Raw genomic sequence first — 24260 nt, forward strand, 5'->3', positions numbered from 1 at the left:
TGCAGAGGGAGAGGTAATTTTAAATATGTATCTCATAATTCTACACAATTGGATTTGCACATCACATGCCATAAAAGATAACACAAGACAATCTCTATACTCAGTCAAAATTAAAAATGTATGACCTAGCATACACTTCCACAAAAAACTAAATTACACTCAAAGTACCACTAACAGGACTGTCTATGCACAGTTTTGGCAGTTTTGTGCTCTACTCCCACAGATATATGTCAAACAACAGAGATTAGAGATATAATGAAAAATAAAAGTAATACAGGAAATGCATAAAGAAGTGCATATTTTATTATTATAAAATCAAAAGATTTCCATCTATATTAGTTACTTTCATATGCACCATTCTGGGAACTATTTTGTCTCTCTTTTTTTAAAGATTTATTTATTTATTTATTTATACAAGAACCGGGGTACAGGCCAGATGCGTGGGAGGGTGAGAGGGTTTACCAGAGACAAAGCGGGTAGCAGAACAGGCAGACTGACGAAATACACTGCTGAGGGGAGCAGCGGGAGCGACAGGAGAGGTCTGCCATGCCATGTGGCACCCTCGCCAGCCGGCTGGGATCGAACCAGCGCTGCAGTGGCTGGGGACAGCTTCACAGAGCGGCACTCAACCTCCTGCGCCACCAGGGGAGGCCCTCTGGGAACTATTTTGAAGAATCAATTACATTAGGCCATTACTAGCTCTGAAGTTAGATGATTATCAATTCCATTCAGTTTATGCATATTTATTATTGCACTTACACCAAGCTAAGTAGCATCAGAAAATGAATAATTTGGTTTGATCATATTCAAATGGTTATGAATTCAGTAATTTTTAAATCTGAATCAGGACTGGGTCATTTGTTCCTTTCCTTCTTTCCTAATCATTGCTCCTGAGGCTGTTAGCATCACCACAGAGAGCAAATCTTCAAAGAACATTGGTTTAGCTAAAGTTACATGAAAAATTTCATTTTGTTCTGGGCCTCCCTGGTGGCACAGCGGTTGAGCACTGGGCTGCGAAGCTGCCCGCAGCCTCTGTAGCACCTGTTCGATCCCCGGCCACCGGCGAGGGTCCCACATGGCGCACAGACCTCTCCTGCCACCCACTGCTCTCCTCAGCAGTGTATTTTGTCACTTTGCCTGTTGTGTTCCCCACTCTGGCTCTGGTGAATTCTCTCACCCTTCCGCGCTTCTGACTATACCCAGTGCTTGTATAAATAAATAAATAAATTTTGTTCTTACCACATTTGAAATATTGTATAATTTGATTTGAATATCATCTATGTTTATATAAGCATCAGGGGCCTCCCTGGTGGCCTAAGGGTTAAGTCTCACCACTATCACCTCCACTGCCTGAGTTCGACTCCTGGCCAGGGAGCTGACCCACATATGGTACAGCAGATCTCTCCTGTCTCCCCACTGCTCCCATCAGCAGTGTATTTCAGTAAATTCACCTGTTGTGCTCCCCAGTCTGTCTCGGGTGAACTCTCTCACTCTCTGCACCGCTGGCCTATACCCCAGTTCTGAAAAATAAAAAAAAAATTAGCATCAACTGACTGAGTACAGTAAGAAAGACTGATTCATACTATATAAAATTACCTGAAATATTTGAATATTTATCCTCAGTACAGGATCAAAGAATGGTGTTCTTAGTTACCACCAGGATATGACATATTGAAAAACCATGTTATAAAAATTAAACATAAATTATTACGTTGGATACAGAAAATAAATACTTGAAAAAAGCAAATAAAAAATATAGATAATTACAGACAAAATAAAGAAAATATACCCCAAAAAATAAGAGGGCAATCTTGTTACACTTATCAAAAAAAGAATAAAAGGGAAAATGACACCTCACAGGTATATAATTTTGCACTAAGAATTTTATTTTTTTTTTTAATATTAAATTTTATTTTTATATTCCCCCATACAATTGCAAACGCCCCATTCTGACCCCAATCCTTCCCCTCCCGCCCCCCCCCCCCAAAAAGTGTCTCTGGTTCATAGTTTTTTGTTGATTTTGATTTTCACTTTCTTATATTCATTTTCCTGGTCCCTTATTTAAGTTTTCTAGATTCCTGCTATGAGTGAGACCATCCGGTATTTTTCTTTTTCTATTTGGCTTATTTCGTTGAGCATGATCCCTTCCAGTGCCATCCATGTTGCTGCAAATTGCATGTGTTTATCTTTTTTGAATGCTGAGTAATATTCCATGGTATATATGTACCACATCTTCTTGATCCAGTCATCTACTTTTGGGCATTTGGGTTGTTTCCAAAGCTTTGCACTAAGAATTTTAATCAAAGGAAAATGCCTACTACTCACACATCAGATGGCAGATAATAATTTACAATTTACATTGATTGTATTATACTGACAAATAATACTAAATTTTACAGGAAGAATAAATACATGAATGAGCTAGAATTTAGCATGCAAAATAAACATTTTAAAAATGATTTAATATCTGAATCTAAGGTATTACAAAATATACAAAATTTTCTGGTACATTTAACTTATAAACTGCCCTGTCCAGTTCCTGAATGAATTGGAAAAAATGCTGGAAAAACTACTGAAGCCTCAGTGCTATAATTGAATTGCTATTGATTTAATACTGCTTCTCTCTCATAGATTTGAACTGAATTCAATTATTTTAGGCTGCCCCCGATGACAATGGAGCTTATATAAATGAGGGGCAAACAAATCTATCACTGTAATGGAAATGACAGGTCTCATGAACAAGGAGAGTGTTTAGGTCAAGTACTATGGAAGAAGAGAATGCAGAAGGAATTTCAATGCATGATGTTTACTGAGGGAATGTTCTAGGAATAAAGGCAGTTATAGAAGCAAAGGAAGCAGTTACTAAACCAGGGTGTGATTTCCACTGGAATAAGCATGACCTGACCCCATGAGAACCTGGCGCAGAACTGTCCAACAAAGCTACGAGTGAGGGTAGAGCCTGTCTTCACTACTTCACTACTTCACTACAATCCAATAGCCACAAATCACACGTTGCTCCCTGAGCATTTACAGTGTGGCCATCACGCAGCTGAATTTTAAATTCCAATTTTAATTCACATAAACTTAAGGAGCTACATGAGGCCAGTCCCCACTGTACTGGGTAGCACAGCGGTGGAGCAAGGATGGCAGCAGACTGAGACCCAGGTGAGGCAGAGGCGGCCTTCTGTGTATCCCAGGAGGCTTCTTCACTGGCTATGGCTGCCCCAACAGCTTCCAGATATCTGTCACTGAGGTTCCCTCTCAACAGAGGGAAAATCTCCAAAGAAGGACGTGGTTTTGCACCTCGCACCCAATACTCAGAACAGCAGGGTTGGGTGGGTAAACCGGGGAGCAAAGATCTGAGTGGGGAGCCAAGAGCACCCAAGCCTGGGCAGGAATGGGAGGATGTGTGTAAGGTACACTCCACATCACATCCATGTGATCCCATAAACACATCATCATTTGCCTAATTCACTAATTATAGATTATATTTAATCTAATACTTTGATTTTTAACATTAATGCGTACACTTGTATTCTATTACCTCAAAGACATATTTTATTATACCTAAATAATATGCTACCTTTAAATTATCTTCCAAGTGTACATACTGAAATATAATGAATGTACTAAAATTGAATGACATGTCTAAGAATAATTGTTGGTCTAAAATAATCTATACTATCCAAACTCATAATATTTGGAGAATTTCTATAGTCTGTTTCTTTTAGCAACTGACATATATGTAAACAATTTGGGGGTTTGTTTTAGAATAATTTCTACTGAAAATAAACTAACTTGCCAAGGCCATTTCACTCACCTTTATGTGCCTTAAATGGGTGAGAAGCTCTTTTCCTACCTTGTTTCCAACTTACAGTCTTTAATAAAGTACTGGGGTTTGCACACTTAATATGCAGCATCAGGAAGCAAGTTGTTGTATGGAGTGACTGGAAAGGCTGATTACACCAGCACCACTTATGCAGAACTATTTCTCAAGCTGGAGGATGCCTTCGCATGGGACTAGAGACCCGCCAGCTGCCTCTCAGTGCTAGGGAGGTGCAGGAAGGTAGTTTCAGGAAAGTCTAATTTCCTGCATACAAAGACCTGGCAAAGTGACAAAATGATTCTTCTGGGAAACAGAAGCGCTGACTGGACCGCACAGAGACCCAAATCTGCTTGCCTGGCAAAAGACTCTGGGGATGTGTCTCCTACACTATTAATTAGCTGGTGTCACCGAGTGACTTGTCCACAATAACAATCCTTGGGGAAAGTGAGTATCAAGGAGAATGCCTGAAGCTTACCAACCTGTCTCTTCTATAGCTTTATGCATTTGAGAGAGAACAGTTATACTTCCTGCTTACCTTAGTTCCCATCTTTGAATGATTTAGATGCTTCACAAAACAACTTAAGAATTTTTTCTCACTATTGCAAAAAAGTTATTTACATATTAATAATGGAGTCAGTTACTTAAATTCACTTCTAAATTACTTAAATTTAGAAGTGAATATGTAAATAAATGTTTCACTTAATTTAATTCATATCCAACTTATAAGAAATCATAAAACTAAATTCCATCCTGTAGCAAGCTCTTTCCTATATATCCATAAATCCCAGTTTTATTTATAATTTTTATCTCCTGCAAAAACATTCTTAGAAAAAAATCTTAATAGGGGCCTCCCTGGTGGCACAAGGGGTTAACACACAGCATTATGAAGCTATCTACAGCCACTGCAGCACTAGTTTGACCCCCAGCCAGGGAGCTACGCACATGGAGCAGCAGACCTCTCCTGACTCACCCACTGCTCCCCTCAGCAGTGTATTTTAGTCAATCCACCTGTTCCGTTCCCCACTCTGTCTCTGGTGAATCCTCTCACCCTCCACACCTCTGGTCTGTACCCCAGTTCTTGTATACATAAGTAAATAAATCTTTAAAATAAAAAAAACTATTAAGTTTTCCATTTTCTCTCTCTACTAGTTAAATCATATCATATTTATTAAGATGGTCTATTTCCTAGGCTTTCCAGAAAAGGGAAGGACTTGCTATTAACTCTTCTTCCCAGCTCACTCTTGCTGCTGCCATTATTATTTGGTAAAATCACTAAGGGTATTATTTTGGCATTAGTTACTAATCTTACCAGAAATTGCATTCCTGGGTATAATACTCTCTATAGTAATATTGGTCCTGCGACCCAAGAAACATGTATAAAAATGCTCATAGCAGCATTGCTTATGTCAAACAAAACTTAGAAGCAAATCAAATACCTATCAAATAGTAACTTTGCATTTCGGTAAATTAAGCATCTTCTCCTTCCATACCTGTGCTTACTGGCCCTGAAAATTCAAAACTCTGACCTACCATAACAGATCCCAAGCTCTTCTTCCCACTTACTGTCTCAGTTAATCAAACTGTCTCTCTAAACCACCCAACAGAACCACCATCTTCTGCCTACTTTCCAGATGCTGCTCTTGAACCCAGTCTGACAGCTTCCTGGCAGAAAGATCAGCAAACACTCTAGCACTGGAAACTCCAAGGAGTGATCTTGGTGTTCATGTCAGTCCACAGCCACGATGGCAAAGCAAACAGAGGAATGAGAAGATGGCGCCTCTAGGCTGCCTACAGTGTTGTCACAAGGTCTCATGGCCAGAAAAGCTCCACTTCAAATTACATTCCTGTTTCTAAGTATTCTGTCCCTTGATCATTACTATCACAAGTTCTCTTGTTGGGAAGGAAATTAAGAGATCTGGTGTTGCCGTTCCTTTATTCTACAACAGTTACAAATGGGCTTATGGAAAACAGAATCTAGATTTCTGGGAGATTCTTTCATGCACTATAGTTGCCATTAAGTATCATTGTTAACACTAAAAAAAATCAAAAAACTGCCACAGAATTCAAAAGCCACCTAAAGTTATTTATGATAAATAGAATGCGGCTATAGCAAGGGGGACAGGGTGAGGGAGAACATAAAAGTAGGGAAAAAATAATCAACTTGCCCTGAAGAAGGTACCTATGACCCAATTACGATTTAAAAAAATTATTCTGGATAAATAACAGACTGACAGAATGGACTAGAATAGATATGCTAGCATAAAGACCAACAAGAGCATTTTAAAAAAAGAAAGAAAGAAAAACAAGTACATAATTAGTATTTGATAAGTGGAATGAGAATCTGAAAGAGAGGAAAATACTATTGTGGCAATAAATAGTGGTTTCTAATAAACACCAATCACAACACAAACTTAAAACGGACAGATGTACACAGTAAGAATGTAATGTGTTAACTAGACCTGATTCCAGGATCTTATCTGCATGGGAAACTATGACCATTCCCAGCAAGATCAACCAGAACCATTCTGAGTTCAGGGAAGATCTGTGCTGAGCAAGTAGAAAGAGATGAAGGGAAGTATTTCAATACAGAGAATTCTGAAGATGCCAGTAAATGGGGGTGCTTAGAGCCAAGTTTAATTTACTCAGTACCTTGGTACCAGATTTCTCTAAGCTGTTTAAAAAATAAACATCGTATAATTACTGGTGGCAGGGTCAACCCAAGGAGAAGTTCCATTTCACCGGGAGAAGGAAAGAGAGGAATTCCTTGTCTTTATCTTCCCAGATCCTACCACAGCACCTGGCATATAACAGGTACCCAACACATTTCTTGCAGTAATTAATTTATTAGATAATACAAAATGCAAAACTTGATAGCTGTTTATCACAGCTGAAGAGGAAAGATAATTTGAATACCAATGCAGAATGGAAACTTTCATCAGGGAGAAAATGAATATTGTATATACAAAATAAAATTGCTTTGCTACTTAAAAAAATTTTTTTAGTGCTGCTATAAACATAGGGGTGCAGGTGCCCTTTTGAATTAATGATTCTGTGTCCTTTGGGCAAATACCTAGGAGTGGAATTGCTGGATCATATGGAAGTTCCATCTTTAGCAGGTTGAGGAATCTCCACATAGCTTTCCATAGTGCTTGGACTAGTTCGCACTCCCACCAGCAGTGCAGGAAAGCTCCTTTTTCTCCACATCATCGCCAACATTTGTTGTTGCTAGTTTTTTTAATATGGGCCATTCTACTGGTATAAGATGGTATCTCACTGTAGTTTTGATTTGCACTTCCCTGATTACAAGTGATGCTGCACCCCTATGTTTATAGCAGCACCATTTACAATAGCTATGGAAACAACACAAATGCCCAAAAATAGATGACTGGATCAAGAAGATGTGGTACATATACACAATGGAATATTACTCAGCAATCAAAAAAGATAAACTCATTGCAGCTGGACAGGATTATGCTCCACGAAGTAAGCCAGAAAGAAAAAGAAAAATATCAGATGGTCTCACTCAAAGCAGGAATTTAGAAAACCTAAATAAGGGACTGGGAAAAAGACTAATCATAATAAAATCAAAATCAACAAGCAACTATAAACCAAAGACACACTGGCAGGGTGGGGGGGAATGGAAGGAGGCATTAGGGTCAAAATAAGGGAGGTGAGAATTGTATGGGAAATATAACCAAGATGAAGGTGCATACATTGTGCAAAAATGAAAAAGATGTAAAAAAAAATATATAAAATAAAATAAAAAATAAAAGCTAATGAATAAATACATACATATATATTTTAATATAAAAAGCAAAGTAACAACAGGGAGATACACACCTATGAAACATACATCTAAAGGCTTAATTGTGGGCCTCCCCGGTGGCACAGCGGGTTGAGCGCTTTGCCGTGAAGCTGTCCACAGCCACTGCAGCACAGGTTCGATTCCTGGCCAGCCGGGGAGAAACCCACATGGCGCGGCAGACCTCTCCCGCCTCACCAACTGCTCCCCTCAGCAGTGTTTTCGGTCCGTCTGCCTGTTCTGCTCCCCACTCTCTCTGGTGAACTCTCTCACCCTCCCGCACCTCTGACCTGCACCCCAGTTCTTGTATAAATAAATAAATCTTAAATAAAAAATAAAGGCTTAATTGACATCTAATTAATTGCCTTGTGGTACGAAGCAGGGTCTTTGTGAAACGTAAATGTATGAAACTTCTTTTATCCTTGTTTTTCTGCTAGAACAACATTATGCTTAGAGTTGGGATATAATTTCTTTGGCAAAAAGGTTCTAGGATAGAATTATTAAATCAGGGCCTCCCTGGTGGTGCAGCGGTTGAGTGCTGGGTTGCAAAGCTGCTCGCAGCCTCTGCAGCGCTGGTTCAAACCCCGGCTGCTCCCCGGCCACCAGAGGAGGGTCCCACATGGCGCGCAGACCTCTCCTGCCGCCTGCTGCTCCCCTCAGCAGTGTACTTCGGTCCTTCTGCCTGCTCTGCTCCCCGCTCTGGCTCTGGTGAATTCTCTCACCCTCCAGCGCTTCTGACTCAACCCAGTGCTTGCATAAATAAAAAAAAAAATTAAAATTTAAAAAAAGAATTATTAAATCAATGAATCTGAATCATTTCAAAGTCTTTATTATAGGAGAAATGTGATTATCCTACCCAACTATCAATAGGTGACACTTCAGCTAAAAAATCTGAAGAAACATAACAGTGCACTAATGTTTTTGACCAAATATCACTCAGAGAAATGGAAGCTTCTAGAACTCCTCTATTTTACTCCTGCACATCCATCATGGGATCTAACAAGCTTGGAACTCTAGGTTCATTACCCTTTTTTATTTGCTAGAACTCAGACAGCAAAGATATTTATCTACCAGCCTCGGGGCTGCCTTTAACATCTTCAACCATATATGGTTAGAGCTGATCTTAATAGTGCATAGAGGTAAGCATGTGATTACCCAATAACAGAACTTTCTAGTTCCTGTTAGGAATCATCTTTCAAAGGGCAAAATATATGCTTTACAAAGTACAGCTAAGTACCCTAGACATCACTTATGAAACAAACCTAAGAATATGGTGAAAGGTAGAAGGCTGGCAGGGCAGGGAAATCAAAACACAAGAAACAACATTTGGTGAATTCCATGAGTTGTCTTTTTCCCCTTTATATGACAGGGCTGGGGACTTGAGAAGCCAGCATCCTAGAAACACCAAAGGACACACACCAGAATAGCACCAAGAAAGACATTCTCGGGCCTCCCTGGTGGTGCAAGGGGTTAAACACAGCACTATGAAGCTATTCGCAGCCACTGCTGCACAAGTTCGATCCCCATCCAGGGAGCTACCCTCATGGCGCAGCAGACCTCTCCTGACTTGCCCACTGCTCCCCTCAGCAATGTATTTCAGTCAGTCTGCCTGTTCTGTTCCCCACTCTGTCTCTGGTGAATCCTCTAACCGCCACCCCCCCCCCAAACCCCGACCGCTGGCCTCTACCCCAGTTCTTGTATGCATAAGTAACTCTTTTAAAAAAGAAAGATTTTCTCTCTCAAGCCAAAGGAGCAGGAAAGGAAAGGGAAGAAACGTTGACTCTAACCACTGTACTCCATGGAAATAGTAGACACATATGCAACCTGTAGACTCTTCTTTATGAAGCTTTTTCTGGCACAAGAGTGATTAGTTCAGGCAACAGGGTCATGGTCTCTGTGATTCCACACTCACACCCTAGGTTACAGATATGCTCCTTCCCTATCTTATGTTTGACAACAGCCCTAGAGCTACATGACAGTCAAGGCTCCACTACTACACTAGCACCTTTGCTGTATACTGGTAGGAGGATCCCAGAGGGGCTGGATGGTGGTCACAACTTCAGCTCAGTGAAGCCCTTACTGTATTCCCTGATAGAAACACTTTTTTCTTTAGAATCAAATTGGGTAGACCTAAAGTTACACAGCACTCAGAGATCATCAAAGATATTCCTATTTCCATCTTTGGTTGATTGCAAAAATGGGCACAATTTTACCCTCCTCTCTGAACCCATGTGCTTTGCAGTATCCTTGTGAAGCTCCTCCCACTGAGAGGCAGAGTCTTTCCCCACTGATTGACAGGTGGGTGGTCTTGTGATTTATATTGGTGAATAAACACAGAAATGACATTACTGAAACATCTTGTGTTATCAGTTTTACATCTACCCTCAAGACCTTTCCATGTTCTCCCTTCTAACTTACTCCCAGAAATCTTCTACCATATGAACAACCAGGCCATCCCATTGGAGGGTGACAGACCACATTAAGCAGAGAACAGTCATCCTGTTACCAGAACCAGCTGTCTCAGTGGTGGGGAGCTGGCAGGACCAGTGGTGTCCTTTCACTCTGCTGCTCCACCACAAGTCAGTTGTGGCAGTTGCTCCTCAGAGTTCAGTAACTGCCATTTTTTTGTAATGGACCAATCAGGTGTGAACTATGAGCTGATTGGTGCTAAATGATCCAATCAGACTTGTGGGTAAGGCACCCTGAAAGTGGATATAAGCAGGGTCAGAGGGAGCACCAAATTACATAAAGTAACTATTAGCAGATTTTCAACAACATGCTGACAAAAATGCAATCATTGTTGGAAACCTCAACACACTACTGACAGCAAGGGTAGAAAATCCAGACCAAAAATTAACAAAGAAATAAAGGCCTTACTTGAAGTAGTTGGACAGATAGATTTATTGGACATTTATAGAGCTTTCCATGGAAAAAAAGAAATGAACACCTTCTTCTCCAGTGCACATGGAATATTCTCAAGAATAAATCATATACTAGGACATAAAACATGTCTCAGAAATACAGGAAAATGGAAGTGACACCAAGCATTTTCACAGACCACAATGCTATAAAGCTAAACATTAACCACAAAAAGAATTCTGGAACAAACCAAAACATGTAGAGACTGAACAAAATGCTTCTGAACATTTTGGGTTAATGAAGAAATCAAAAGAGATTTTAAAAAATCTAGAAATGAATAAAAAAAGAAAGCTGGGCCTCCTCAGTGGAACTGCAGTTGAGCGCTGGGCTGCGAAGCTGCCCACAGCCTCTGCAGCGCTGGTTCGATCCCTGGCTGCAGGCAAGGGTCACACAGGCATGCAGACCTCTCCTGCTGCGCCCGCTGCTCCCCTCAGCAGTATACTTCATCAGTCTGCCTGTTCTGCTCCCCACTCTGGCTCTGGTGAATTCTCTCACCCTCCCTCACTTCTGACTGTACCTAGTGCTTGTATAAATAAATAAATAAATAGCTCTTTTTAAAAAAACAGAAAGCTACCAGACCCTATGGGATGCCCTAAAAGCAGCATTACATAGGAAATAATATGGGCCCATATTAAGAAAACAAACAAACAAACAAGAAAGTGAGTAAGTCAACATGCTGGGAAAGGTTATTATTCGCGTAATGTTTGATATTGGTGTTCAGGACCTCTTGGAAGGGGGAAGGAGAGAAATACTCTACAACCCTTTCTGGAAGACTATGAATAACTTCCAGATCTTTTAATTCCTTAAATCTCCCTGGAGAATGATCTGTCACATACATTATCCCAAGGGCTGCAATTGGGAAACCCACAAGGGGATGAAGCAATTATTACTGGAGTTGAGGGAGCTTGCCAAGATGGGTTCCCAGGGGCTGCAAAGAAGCTGTAAATTTCAAAGTGGGGGAGTCCTGTGGTCACTCCAGTTCTTAACTACACCAGATATACTTTCCCCAAGAATCATCCACGCCTCATGCTTGCACATCCTGAGATAAAGAGCAACATCCTCCCTATTTTATTTTTCCCCATTACCCTTGAGTGAGATTTGGAAGCCCAAGTCTCTTCCCAGAAGGTTTCCAATATGAGCATCTGGTAAGTACACTGGGAAGTGAGCAGGTTTGAGGAAAAAGGAGAGAATAAGTTTTCATTTATATAAACAAATTCAAGTCCTACTCAAGGTCACCAGGCATTGTCTCACATAGGACATACCTAGTAGCTATTTGTGGAATGCATTGATTAATTAATAAGTCCACCTTATGAAGGTGTGAAAAATGGGCTCAAATCAAAAAATCTTAATTCATATCCTAGCTCTGCTAAATTCAGTGTCTATACAATGAGGACAAGTGACTTATAGTTATGATGAGGATTAACAAACTATGAGAACATTTGGTGTGGTACTGAGCACTTGATTTTTCTTCTACTTTGGAGTAAAATTTGCAGTTTTTACAGTTATAAAATTTACTCAGCTGATTTCATATGATTTTCACTGTACTATCATATTTCCAAGAGTGAAAACATTTTGAAGTATGGAAAATTAAGGGGGAAGGGTAATGTCTTTACTGTTGTCACCACTGTCACCAGCATCACATACTGATGAAATCAATCATTATCTGTGATTGTGCATCCGAAGTCCTTCCACACACCTGCACATCCTAAATGTCTCCTACAGATCACTGAAAGCTCTATCTGCTCCCTCCAGGATATTTATTTCCTAGAATATTTCCTTTCTACATTCTTTGTAAATGGAGCAATATTCAGATCAGCTCTTTTGACAGAATTATACAAACAGCTTAAGAGAACAGTTAATAGGCTTGGGTGAAAGTGAAAGAAAACTAGAGGGGAAAATAGATCTACAGTTGAAAGACTTGGTTAAATGAGACTTGAAGTGTCAATGGGTACGAAGTTGGCCAATGGGTATGAACTTGACCCAAGGTTTAAACAAAAAAAAGCAGAGGCTGTATCTTCGGAACTGAGTTTCAGAGGAATCCAGTGTGGTAGGACAAGAAGGTCAAAAGTGTAAAAGGAAACAAAGGTGTAAAAGGAAATAGATAAGAGGTAATACCTTTAAACGGAGCGAGACATGAGTTAGGGCTGAAAGGAGGGCGCTACGCGAATCTACTTTTCCTGGAAATCTACTTTATCATTTCCTGCAGACAGGTTTTCTCCACTATTCAGTCTGCATAGCATAAAGTGGCAATGGCCCAAATTCCAAATTTTCATATATTCTCTGTCCAAGAACTGACCCCACTTCACCCAGTCATTCTCCAAAGATCCCTGAGTGAAAGAGCAAAGACTTTGATGGAGAGGCTACTAGGGCCATTTCTCAGAGACTTCCTCCTTGAGCAGAAAGCTCAAGGAATGCATTGATTAATTAATAATAACACTAGAAAGTAGTTACTGTCAAGGTAGTGAGATTTCTACAGCTGTGTGTAAAGTGAGGAAAGGCTTGGCATCTTGGGCTCCAGCGACCCCAGGGGAGCGTTAGCATCGACCTCATTAGCAGCTGAGAGCATAGTGTCCTGACATTACGTCACTTTTGTCAAAGTAGGCACTAGCAGAACAGTGGTGAAGAACAATCTAGATATTTTTCTTTTTCCTTCTGACTTATTTCACCAAGCATAATTCCTTTTAGCTCCATCCATGTAGCTGCGAATGGCATGAGTTTATCTCTTTTGATTGCTGAATAGTATTTCAGAGGAGGAGGGAGGGATCAGAGGAAGGGAAGGAGAAACACAGAGGACTGTGGTGATGGTGCACAGGTGAACTGGTGAAGGAAATTCTATGGGGACTACACCTGAGAGGGGTTGGGAAGCAAACATTGTTTAAAAATGAACAATGATGTAAAAAAATATAAATAATAAAAAAGAACACCCTAAATGAGAGGGAGAAGGAAATGAAGAGTTTCATGCAGCAGAGAGAAGGCAGAGAACACTGAAAACTGCCTGTGGACTCAAAATAGAAATAATGGCAAGTGGTGAAAACAGATTTCTGTTGGGCCAATATGAGACATGGAGGTGGGAAGAAGTTCAGCAAGAAGAAACTTTTAACATGTTTAATTCTTCTGCTTCCAGTAAGCTCTTAAACCAGCCTTTTCTTCATCTGTGTCCACTTGATATTCCATAGTAAAAATCCTGCCACCTGCAGCCTCCATAGCTGTTAGAAAAGACTTTCTTTTTTTTTTAAGATTTATTTATTTATACAAGAGCTGGTGCATAGGTTAGAGGTGCAGGAGGGAGAGAGGATTCACCAGAGACAGAGTGGGGAACAGAAAGGCAGACGAACCGAAAACACTGCTCAGGGGAGCAGCGAGTGAGACAGAGAGGTCTGCCACACCACACGGTATATCCCCGGCTGGCCAGGAATTGAACCCGTGCTGCAGAGGCTGCGGACAGCTTCATAGAGCTGCGCTCAACCTGCTGTGCCACTGGGGAGGCCCTAGAGAAGACTTCTTCAACAAACATTTTTTGAGTGCTCACGGCATGGCAGGAGCTGTGCCAGGTGACGAGACAGCTCTAGCCTGTGTTTCCAAGAGCCACATGCACTGTAGACCAAGAGCAAGAACACACAGCAGTCTATAATTTTATCTGCTACTACACCTCTGGAAAGTTAGTTTAATTATTTTGGAAATTTCCAGGATGAGTTAAGGATAATTCTGAGTTTCCAGCTTTGGTTTAAAGCTCCTTAAGAGTAGACACCATGGCTTTCTTAATTACTGCTATTTCCCAGGGCCTAAACTGTGCCCCTGCTGTGGTAGATGTTAAAAATCTGGTTTTTTTTAATTTATTTATTTATGCATACAAGAGCTGGGGTACAGGCCAGAGATGCGGGGGTGAGAGGATTCACCAGAGACAGAGTGGGAAACAGAACAGGCAGACTAACTGAAGTACTGAGGGGAGGAGCGTGGCGAGCCAGGAGAGGTCTGCTGCACCATGTGGACTGCTCCCTAGTTGGCCAGAAATCAAACTTGTGCTGCAGTGGCTGCGGATAGCTTCATAGGTTGCATCTTAACCCTTGAACCACCAGGGAGGCCCCCTTTTAAAGATTTATTTATTTATGCATACAACAACTGGGGGATAGGCCAGGGTGTGGGGGGGGTGAGAGGATTCACCAGAGACAGAGTGGGGAACAAAACAGGCAGATCTGCTGAAATACACTGCTGAGGGGAGCAGCAGGAAAGAGAGACAGAAGGGGTCTGCTGCACCATGTGGACCAGCTCCCTGGCTGGGGATGGAACTCGTGCTGCAGTGGCTGGTGATGCTTGACAGTATTGTGTCTTTAACCCCTGCACCACCAGGAAGGCCCAAAAATCTATCTGTTTAAAAATAGTATTCTCACTCCCAAAAAGTAATATTGGCTGAGCTTAGTGACTGAATAGATGCATATGTAAAAGAAAGGAAGAAGAAAACTATCGGGAAACCCACACCCAAGTTTTCTTTCTTGGACAGCTGGATAGATTGTGGTATTGTACCTTGATGAAGGTTATGTGGAGAGAGGAACAGTCTTGGAGCAAGGAGGTGAATACAATGAATTCTGTTTAGGAAGTATTTAATATAAGGTGTCTATGACATCCAATAGAGAGCATTGGGAATATAAATATGAGATGAGAGAGAATTACACTAGAGAAATAAATCTCTAGGTAGAAATAAATCTAGGTAGGTAGTAGGTAAGTGGCTGGGTGGATGGATGGACAGATGATGGACAGACAGAGAGGGAATTAAAGACATGAGAGTGAGCAGAGACATCATACAGGAGAATGTGTAGAATGAAAAGAAAAGAAAGCATAAGACAAAAACCAGAGAGATGCCATTGTTCAAGGGGCAGCCAAAGAAGTAAATTCTGGAGGGAGGGGGGAAAGCGTACAGGGGACAGTGGTGATGGTGCACAGGTGCATTGGTGAAGGAAATTCTATGAGGACTATACCTGAGGGGGTGGGTGGGGAAGCAAACATTGTTTTAAAATGAACAATGATGTAAAATATATATAAATTTTAAAAAATAAAGAGTTCCACTTTAGCTGACAGTTAAAAAAAAGAAGATGTAAACTCTGCAAAGACAGCTGAAAAGGACTGGTCAGACAGACTTGAGGAAATATGAAAATAAATCCATGGAGGAAAAGACTCTTTCAAGAAGAATTCTAGGAGGCCTAAACACAGACATACTAAAAATCGTACACTGAATTTTTCAAAAAGACTTGAAAGAGCAATTCATTGGGGTGGTTGGAGCACTAGACATATTGGCATGAGATGAGCAGGAAGTGGTATGTGAGGAAGTCAATTCCATGAAGGACTGTGCAGGGGAGGAATCTGGGAAGTAGCCAGAGGTAGATGTGAATCTGGAAGAGATAACAAAGATGGAAGAAACTTAAACTGAAAGTAAGGGTCCAAGAGAGCCAGAACATTCGAATTACAGAAGAGTAAGTGAGGTTCCAGAGACATGGGAAGGGTTGGGATCATATGTGGAAGTGTTAACCTTTTTGGAAAAGGATTATCGCTTCTGTAGTAATGAGAGGGAAAGGAGTAAGGAAGGATGGAAATACAGAGGTTTTCTGCACAGGTAGCAGGAAGTTGGACACATTCATCTGATAGAGGCTTCTGTTTTCTCAGTGAAAATATCAAAAGTACCATGAAGGGACATACTGGATTGAGAGGATTGAAAAGATTTAAAACAGTCACTGTTGAGACTAGGAAAGAAATCTGACTTAACCCTTTACGATTTTGTTAACAATAGTTTGCATTTATTGAGTCATCATTATTTGCCAAGAGTTTGGCATATATCAACTCATTTAAGTTTCACAACAACTTTTAACTATTATTATGCATGAGAAAACTAAGATTTAGAGAAATTAAAGTCACTGTCACCCAGCCCATAAGTGGTGGGTTCTGATTCCAATGTTGGCTAATTCCACAGCCCACACTCCAGGGTGCTTTCTATCTCAGAGAATTCTCCATTCTTCTGAAACTATCTCAGCTGTGTATGTATTTGTCTTCTTAATTCTTTTCCATGCTAGTATTTTTCCTCCACAACCTGATTTCAAGTTTCTTGGTTCAGGAATTCTGTCTTCTAATACCTTGTGTTTTCTATAACTCCAAGAAATGCAGGACCCAAAGTAATTATGATACCTTATAAACATGAAACCTTTTTTGTAGTGATGCTTAAAATATTACAAAATCATTTAAATGGGAACCTTTTAAATATGCCCTCTTATTTGGACACACATTTTCTTTTTTCTCCCTTTTAGTTATCTATGTATATTATATAACTACATGCTTTACAGAACTTTTTAAAATATTTGTAAATATTTTCCTGTGTTGCTTTTCATGTAACTATGTTTTGGAGGTTTAATTTTCTGCATTTGTTAAGTATGCCAATGTATTTTTCTTTTGAGTACTAAAAAGATAAGATAAAACGAATTAATAAATAAAAGGATAAGATCGTTTATCTCTTCTTACAAATCCTAAACAATAGATGTCTGGCCAGTTTCCAAGCAGGATGGTTCATATGGCAATGGACAAAACATTTGGGAAAACGTATTCACTTAAATTTCAGTGTTTGACATGGAGTAAATTAGTGTGTCAGACTCACAGATGTGTTCCTACACACAGTGCAGTCAAACAGCCACACACAATATAGAATGGGCAAGAGTTGGTATCAACATCAGAAGCAAGGAAAAATCTCCACCTCCTGAAGGGAGACAGAGGTCATAGAAATACAGGAAAATAAAAGAAAATACAACTACTTAGTAAACAGGACTAGATTAGGTGAATACAGAAAAAATACCAAGGAAAATTTTTTCTGCCAAAATTATTTTATACTCTATGTCTTCACAGAGATACATCTAACAATGGGAAAGGAAAACCAAACCAGTATCTCTGAATTTCTCCTCCTGGGCTTCTCAGCTTGGCCAGAACAGCAGGCGCTGCTTTTTGCACTTTTCCTGTGCCTGTACGTAGCAGGGCTGTTTGGAAACTTATTCATCTTGCTGGCCATTGGCTCAGACCATCACCTTCACATACCCATGTATTTCTTCCTTGCCAATCTGTCCTTGGTAGACATCTGCCTGCCTTCAGCAACAGTTCCCAAGATGCTATGCAACATCCAAACACAGACTTGGTCCATCTCCTATTCTGGCTGCCTGGTTCAAGTGTATTTCTGTGTGATGTTTGCCAACATGGACAATTTCCTTCTCACGGTCATGGCATATGACCGTTACGTAGCCATCTGTCACCCTTTGCACTACTCCACCATTATGACCCCGCGTCGCTGCGCCTCTCTGGTGGCTGTACCATGGGTCACCGCCATTTTGAACCCTCTCTTGCACACCCTTTTGATGGCCCGTCTGCATTTCTGCTCTGACAACGTCATCCACCATTTCTTCTGCGATATCAACTCTCTCCTCCCTTTATCCTGTTCTGACACCAGTCTTAATCAGCTCATGGTTCTGGTTGTGGTCGGGCTGATATTTGTGGTCCCTTCGGGGTGTATCCTGGCATCGTATAGCCTCATCATCTCTGCCGTGATGAAAATCCCTTCTAACCAAGGAAAACTCAAGGCTTTCTCCACCTGTGGATCTCACCTTGCCTTGGTCATTCTCTTCTACGGAGCAATCATAGGAATCTACATGAGCCCCACATCTAACCATTCCACTGACAAAGACATGGCTGCATCTGTGATTTTCATGATTGTCGCCCCTGCATTGAATCCCTTCATTTACAGTCTAAGGAACAATGAGCTGAAGGGGGCTTTAAAGAAGGTTCTATGCCAGAGTAAAATCTTATCCCAGTGATCTGCACTGTCTGAAAGCTCAACAAGAGGCAAATCCTAAGGAAATCCAAAGGAGAACATTTTCATTCTCATTATAATAATCACAAAGCTAATGAAATTTGATACCTAAGTTTTCTGTAAATTCTAAGAGTCGTATAATCATAGTTCTTATCCAGTTGAGTTCCCTAGGATATTAATGACGTAGGCAAATATTTATAAAGTCCCTGAAAATCACAATATAAATATGAAGTCAACATGTGCCTCAGAATAATAGGAATATGCCATTGGAAGAGCCAAAAAAAAAAAGCATTTCCCAGGACTGTCCTCCTAGCGTGGGTCATTGTCATTCATCAAATACAGTAGAGAACAAAATTACTATGTAATGAAAGATTTAAACCATAACTACCATGTGAGGTCAAAGAAAGAAAATATTCTTTTAAGATTTATTTTTTATGCATACAAGAACTGGGGTGCAGGCCAGAGGTGCAGGGGTGAGAGGATTCACCAGAGACAGAATGGCAAGCAGAACAGGCAGACTGACTGAAATACACTGCTGAGGGGAACAGCAGACAAGACAGGAGAGGTCTGCTGTGCTCTGTGGGTCTCCTCCCTGGCCAGGGATGGAACTCATGCCATAGTGGCTGCCGATAGTTTGACAGCGGTGACAGTTGATCATGGTGACACTTAACCCCTGAGCCACCAGGGAGGACCGAAAGAAAATATTCTTTTTTTTTTTTTAAAGATTTATCCATTTATTTACACAAGCACTGAGTACAGTCAGAAGTGCGGGAGGGTGAGAGAATTCACCAGAGCCAAAGCGGGGAGTAGAGCAGGCAGAAGGACCGAAGCACACTGCTGAGGGGAGCAGCGGGCGGCAGGAGAGGTCTGCGCGCCATGTGGGACCCTCCTCCGGTGGCCGGGGAGCAGCCGGGAATCGAACCGGCGCTGCAGAGGCTGCGGGCAGCCTCGCAACCCAGCGCTCAACCACTGCGCCACCAGGGAGGCCCAAGAAAATATTCTTAATGGCTTAAGAGGTCAAGTAATAGGTCAGGGGAAAGACAGCACTTAATCTGTTGTTCAATACAAGCAAGATAGGAATGATGAGACTGTCAAAATATGGGAGGAAGACATATAGGTAAGAAGGAACAGATACACAGGAGTAAATGGACTGAATAAATTAGTCTGGATGCAGCAAAGCATTCATATCAGAGATTGGTGAGAAGAAAGAATGGATTATTTCTTACCCTACTATATTAATTCATGTTTTATGGTTATATTGTATATATTTCTTATAACCTGTCCTTATTTCCTTGCATCAAAAGCAGGATTTGTATCTATATCAATGTATATATCTGTATAAATCTTCATGGTGGACTATAAAAAATTGCCTAGGAAGATATTAGTCTGAGTTGCTATTTACATCTGGAAGATGCAGAGAGTTCCCTATGTGAGAAGAGACCACACTGGCAAGGGAAAGTGTACACCCTTGTTACCTGTCACTTGGAACTTATATCTGATTCTACAGGTTGCTTCCTGTGGCCATAGTGTCCCCAGGTTCCTGAAAAGTACATTTTTCCAAAAGCCATATGTCCCATATTTTAAGTCAATCCATGCAAAACTGGTTTAAAAAAAAAGCAGGTTTCAACCATTTCCATGTGATTTGATAATAAACAGGTAGAAGTCAAGACAACATGATAGTTATTTTTAAGAGACATCCTGCTACAAATACGTACTTATATATTTACGATGAAAAAAACGTCTACAAATTACTCTTGTGGTTTATACTCATCTCTGATGAAACAGAAACCAGGAAAATATGTTGGAGCATGTAAGACTAGTCAATGAAAATAAATATCAATAACATTGGACAGAAGACAGAAGCCACAGTGAAAATGAAGCAATCATATCCCAACTCCCTCTCTTGAAAGATCTTTGTACACACCAAATGTGCTAGTTGCAAAGAATCATAAATCAATTCTTCTTAATTAAGCAAAACCAGAATTTAATCAAAGAATATTGAGTAGTTCATAAAACTGCAGGGAGGATTAGAGCAGACTCAGGCTCACAATCACACTACATTCAAAATAACATGCATGACCATCCTATGAGCTGACTAAACTCACTGTCATTAAACACTCAGTTTAATGAGCCACACATTCTGGGTGCCACAGACACTGGCTGACTATGCCAGTCGCTGCCACTGCTGAACCAAAAACTGGACATTTCTGCCACTGCCACCACCAGCCTCTAATTGCTTTTAGCACCTATCCTTGATTCAAACTGCAGGGAGGCTGTATGTGATTGGGGTAACAGAGACTATGTACCCTTTCCCTAAGTATAAACAAAGATAATATCTCCAAGTTTCCCTAGTACCAAGCACCTTTGAGGACTGATGGACTTAGCCCCCTGTTGCTGGAAGTGCTGTCAGACAGCCTGACGGACCTCGCTGTTAGTCCTCTCCTGAAACCGCCCTCAGCAAAAAAGAACAGCCTGGTCGAAGGTAATAACTCCTCTCTAAAGGCGAACTGCATCCAATGACTGGTCTCTTGAGGTGTATAAAGACCTTAATCTCTCAACCTCCTCCGGACAACACTGATCCTTGGGATCAGGGTCCAACTTCTGCCCTATGCTGCTGCCTTCAAACACTCACAAGTATTAACTTCAAGGTCACTACCTACATATGTGTATCTTATAATGTGTCTCTTAGAAGTCAAAACTGGTAAAAATACCCATAATGAAATAGTCAAAGACAACATTTTCTGTTTAGAATTCATTAATACTTAAAATGAATGACATATTCAAAGACAATCAAGTCCTCCACTTGAAATATTTTTAATTATCTTATTCAAAGACAAAATATAAATATTTGGTAATATATAAAAAATTATGATCATCAAAACATGAAGAAAAAATTATAGTAGTGTGCAAAGGAGAATTCTTAAGCCATAAAAATGAACATAAATAAATCTAATTAAGGATCCAACTGAAAACACAGAAAGACAACAAAATAAAGGACTTTAACAAAAATAAACATAAAATCAGAAATTAATGAATCACAACCCAAAAAAAGAGTAAAATAGGAAAAATATTAAGATTTCCCAAGATAAGTATGAAGTAAATTTTAAACTACGATGGAAGAGAATAACCAAAGATTTGAATAAAAGGTACAACTTAAAGGTAATCAGTTCTGTTAAATTAATGCATCAATTTACAGTTCCAGTTCAAAATGGCATGGGAGAATCCTGAACTCACCTTCTCCCTTAACATAATGAATCCACAGCTACATCTAGAACAATTCCTCTGAAAGAAACTAAAAAAGAATGATTCTCATACATTGAGTAAATGAGAAAAAAAAATTATTGATAGGAGAAGCTAAAATACAATCTCACCATAAATTCCACTCCCAGCTCAGTGACCCACATCATAAGGGAACTAACACCCCCAGGCTTCTCCTGAGGAGGGGAGGGTTTGAACCACACATCTGGTACCACAACTTTTAAGACCTGTATTTGAGAGACAAGCACCCAAAACATCTAGCTTTGAAAGCTAAAAGGGCTTGTATCCAAGAGTGCACAAGGGAAAGGCAAACTGAGAAAAAGTTCTTAAAGGGCCGGCAGACCCCAGGGTCCAAAGCAGAGGCCCCTCACAAGAAAGCACTTAGTCCTTCCGTGGAAGCGGCCTCAAATTAAATAGTCCTCCATAAAGTTTTAACAATTTATTCATACTAATCACTTTCATGACCTTGTTTTTCCACAGGAAATTTCACTACCAATGGCCAATAATTTTAAATCTTTGCTGGAGTGTCCCTTCTTATTTCCCGTTTGCCCATTTGCTGGGTAAGAGCACAGTCCTCGGCTTCTGCTAATCTGGATTTTTGTTACAGTTTCTTTGGGAATCTTCCTTATAGCACTTGCATGGAATTTTACTTATTAAAAAGTTTGGTAATGGACAGTGTAAACCTCATCTCTGTCCTGAAAGAAAACTGCTTTGAGATAAAGGAATAAAAATAAGTAAAAGATGCATTGTTTTTATTTATGAAGAAGAAAGAAGCCACAGTGAAAATGAACCAATCATATCCCAACTCCCTCTCTTGAAAGATATTTGTATACACCAAATGTGCTAGTTGCAAAGAATCATAAATTTTAGAATAGCTTTAGATTTATAGAAATATTACAAATGTAGTACTAAAGAGTCCTCATATATCTCACACCCAGATTCTCCTATTATTAATGTGCTACACTAGAATGGTAAATTTGTTGGAATTAGTGTCTAAGGGATCAGAAATGATGAGCTCTTAATTCTTATTCTGACATTGGTATTTAGTGGTTGGTTGGTTGGTTGTTGTTGTATTTTACTTTGGTTAGCCTGGGCAGAGATCTAATCTTTTCATTGATCTTTTTAAAAGAAACAGATTTTGGTTTGGTCGATTTTAATATCTTTCTATTTTCAATGTCATTGATTTATTCTCTAATTTTTACTATTTCTATTCTTCCATTTCGGGTTTCAATTGCACTTCTCTTTTTAGATTATATGCATTCCCTTTATGGCTGGAGGGTATATATTTGTTCCTTTCTTCCTTCCTTCATTTAAATAGCCTCTCAAGCTGAGATACAGTAAGACGAAAGAGATGAGAGTACAGACAAGAATCCAAGCTGACGTTGTGGAACGAGCGGCTACTAGAAAATTAATGTAGTGATGGAAAGAAAACTGGAGTCTGGTGTACACAAAACTTTTAAGGAGTTCAAGAAGCAGAATCAGGAGAAACCTAAGGAAAAGAGATGAGCACAAGAAGGTAGGGAAGTTTGAGGATGAGCTAAATTAGAATCATTCACCACTGAAGTTGGAGGGACAAGAGAAGGAAAACTAGAATTTGGCCAGTCCAGGCTCAGAGAATTATTTCTGCTATAGGTCAAACTGAAAAGAACAGGGTAGGTGTCCATGAATAAAACTGACTGAGAAATACCAACCTGAATGGAGCACAGTATTCCAGTCGAGTACAGTATTCCAATAGAATACACAGATTCTTGCTCATTTCCAAAGGATCTGTTTGAATTCTACAATCAAAGACTTACTGAAAGGTTTGCTCTCTTTTCCAGGAATGTCGCCCCATCCCAGACTTTACCTTTACCCAAACATTTAACGGTTTCTTCAGGATGCCTGTATGTGACAGAGGCAGGACATCTGCAGTGATACTTTTTTTAAAAACAATTTAAAAAAAAGACTTTTTTAAAAATTTTCCATCAATTTCATGTCATATCAAAAGATAAGAAATAGAAACTGTGGACATCTGTGGCATGGAATCAGTTATTTTATGTTGTTGCACACCTATGCATTCAACAATTACTCAGCATCTACAGTGTGACAGACACCGGGTCAGGCAGTTAGTTGGCCATAGAAGTGTAAGAGATATACACCCCTTCCTAGAGCTTACCATCTAGTCAAGAACAAAGACTTTAATCAATAAATGTACTAATCACATATAATTGCAAACTAAAGTAAGCATCTCTGAAGGTCAGTCACACAATTCTTTAAGACAGTCACTCACCCAATCTTTCCTAAACACTTATGTGCTAAGTACATGGTAGACTGGATTACTAGCTATGTGGTCTTAGACAATTCACTTAGCCCAACTGAGACTCCATCTATTCATCATTAAAATGGAAATTTAGCAATTCTTTTACAAAGGATCTGCCTCATCAAGTCTTTATGATAATTAACTGATAAGCATTTTACATATATATAAAATATAGTGCCAGCATATGCCAAATCTTTGCCAGCACTGAGGTGACCATAGGCTGCTCTTGGGAATAGAAACCAGGGTATGTGAAACCCAGCCCAGCACAAACCCAGCACATACTTGGCTAATCTGTACAACTCAAGTGGGCCTCAGACCACTATCA

General features: G+C 40.1%; 2 protein-coding genes across 26 annotated transcripts in view; one reads left to right on the top strand and one right to left on the bottom strand.

The window, feature by feature from the left end:
* The window catches only part of LOC119251815 (olfactory receptor 2B2), a 161321-nt gene that overhangs the window by 129176 nt on the left and 7885 nt on the right, over positions 1–24260 (bottom strand). For 12 of the 25 annotated variants that reach the window (XM_054698040.1, XM_054698042.1, XM_054698039.1 and 9 more), the window contains exons 1-2: positions 10047–10233; positions 1452–1520 (exon numbers count right to left, since the gene is read on the bottom strand). The exons of 2 other annotated variants lie outside the window; for them this stretch is intronic. The gene's annotated coding sequence lies outside the window, so the exon portion shown is untranslated. Of the gene's footprint in view, positions 1–1451; positions 1521–4361; positions 4455–6527; positions 6544–7666; positions 7691–10046; positions 10234–21612; positions 21629–24260 lie in introns of those variants that run through there. 11 more of the 25 variants (XM_037519098.2, XM_054698050.1, XM_054698038.1 and 8 more) reach the window with 8 other exon arrangements.
* On the top strand, positions 17406–18382 carry LOC119251848 (putative olfactory receptor 1F12P). The gene has a single exon (XM_037519142.2). The coding sequence runs from the start codon at positions 17441–17443 to the stop codon at positions 18380–18382; it is 942 nt and encodes a 313-aa protein (XP_037375039.1). The 5' UTR covers positions 17406–17440.

This window comes from Talpa occidentalis, unplaced genomic scaffold (assembly GCF_014898055.3).
Source record: "Talpa occidentalis isolate TD23 unplaced genomic scaffold, MPIMG_talOcc4v2.1 talOcc4.2, whole genome shotgun sequence".
Classification (NCBI taxonomy): Eukaryota; Metazoa; Chordata; class Mammalia; order Eulipotyphla; family Talpidae; genus Talpa; species Talpa occidentalis.

What these genes read in the sequence shown, in the direction of transcription:
- LOC119251848 (XM_037519142.2), top strand. Translation starts at nt 17,441, where the DNA reads ATGGGAAAGGAAAACCAAACCAGTATCTCTGAATTTCTCCTCCTGGGC.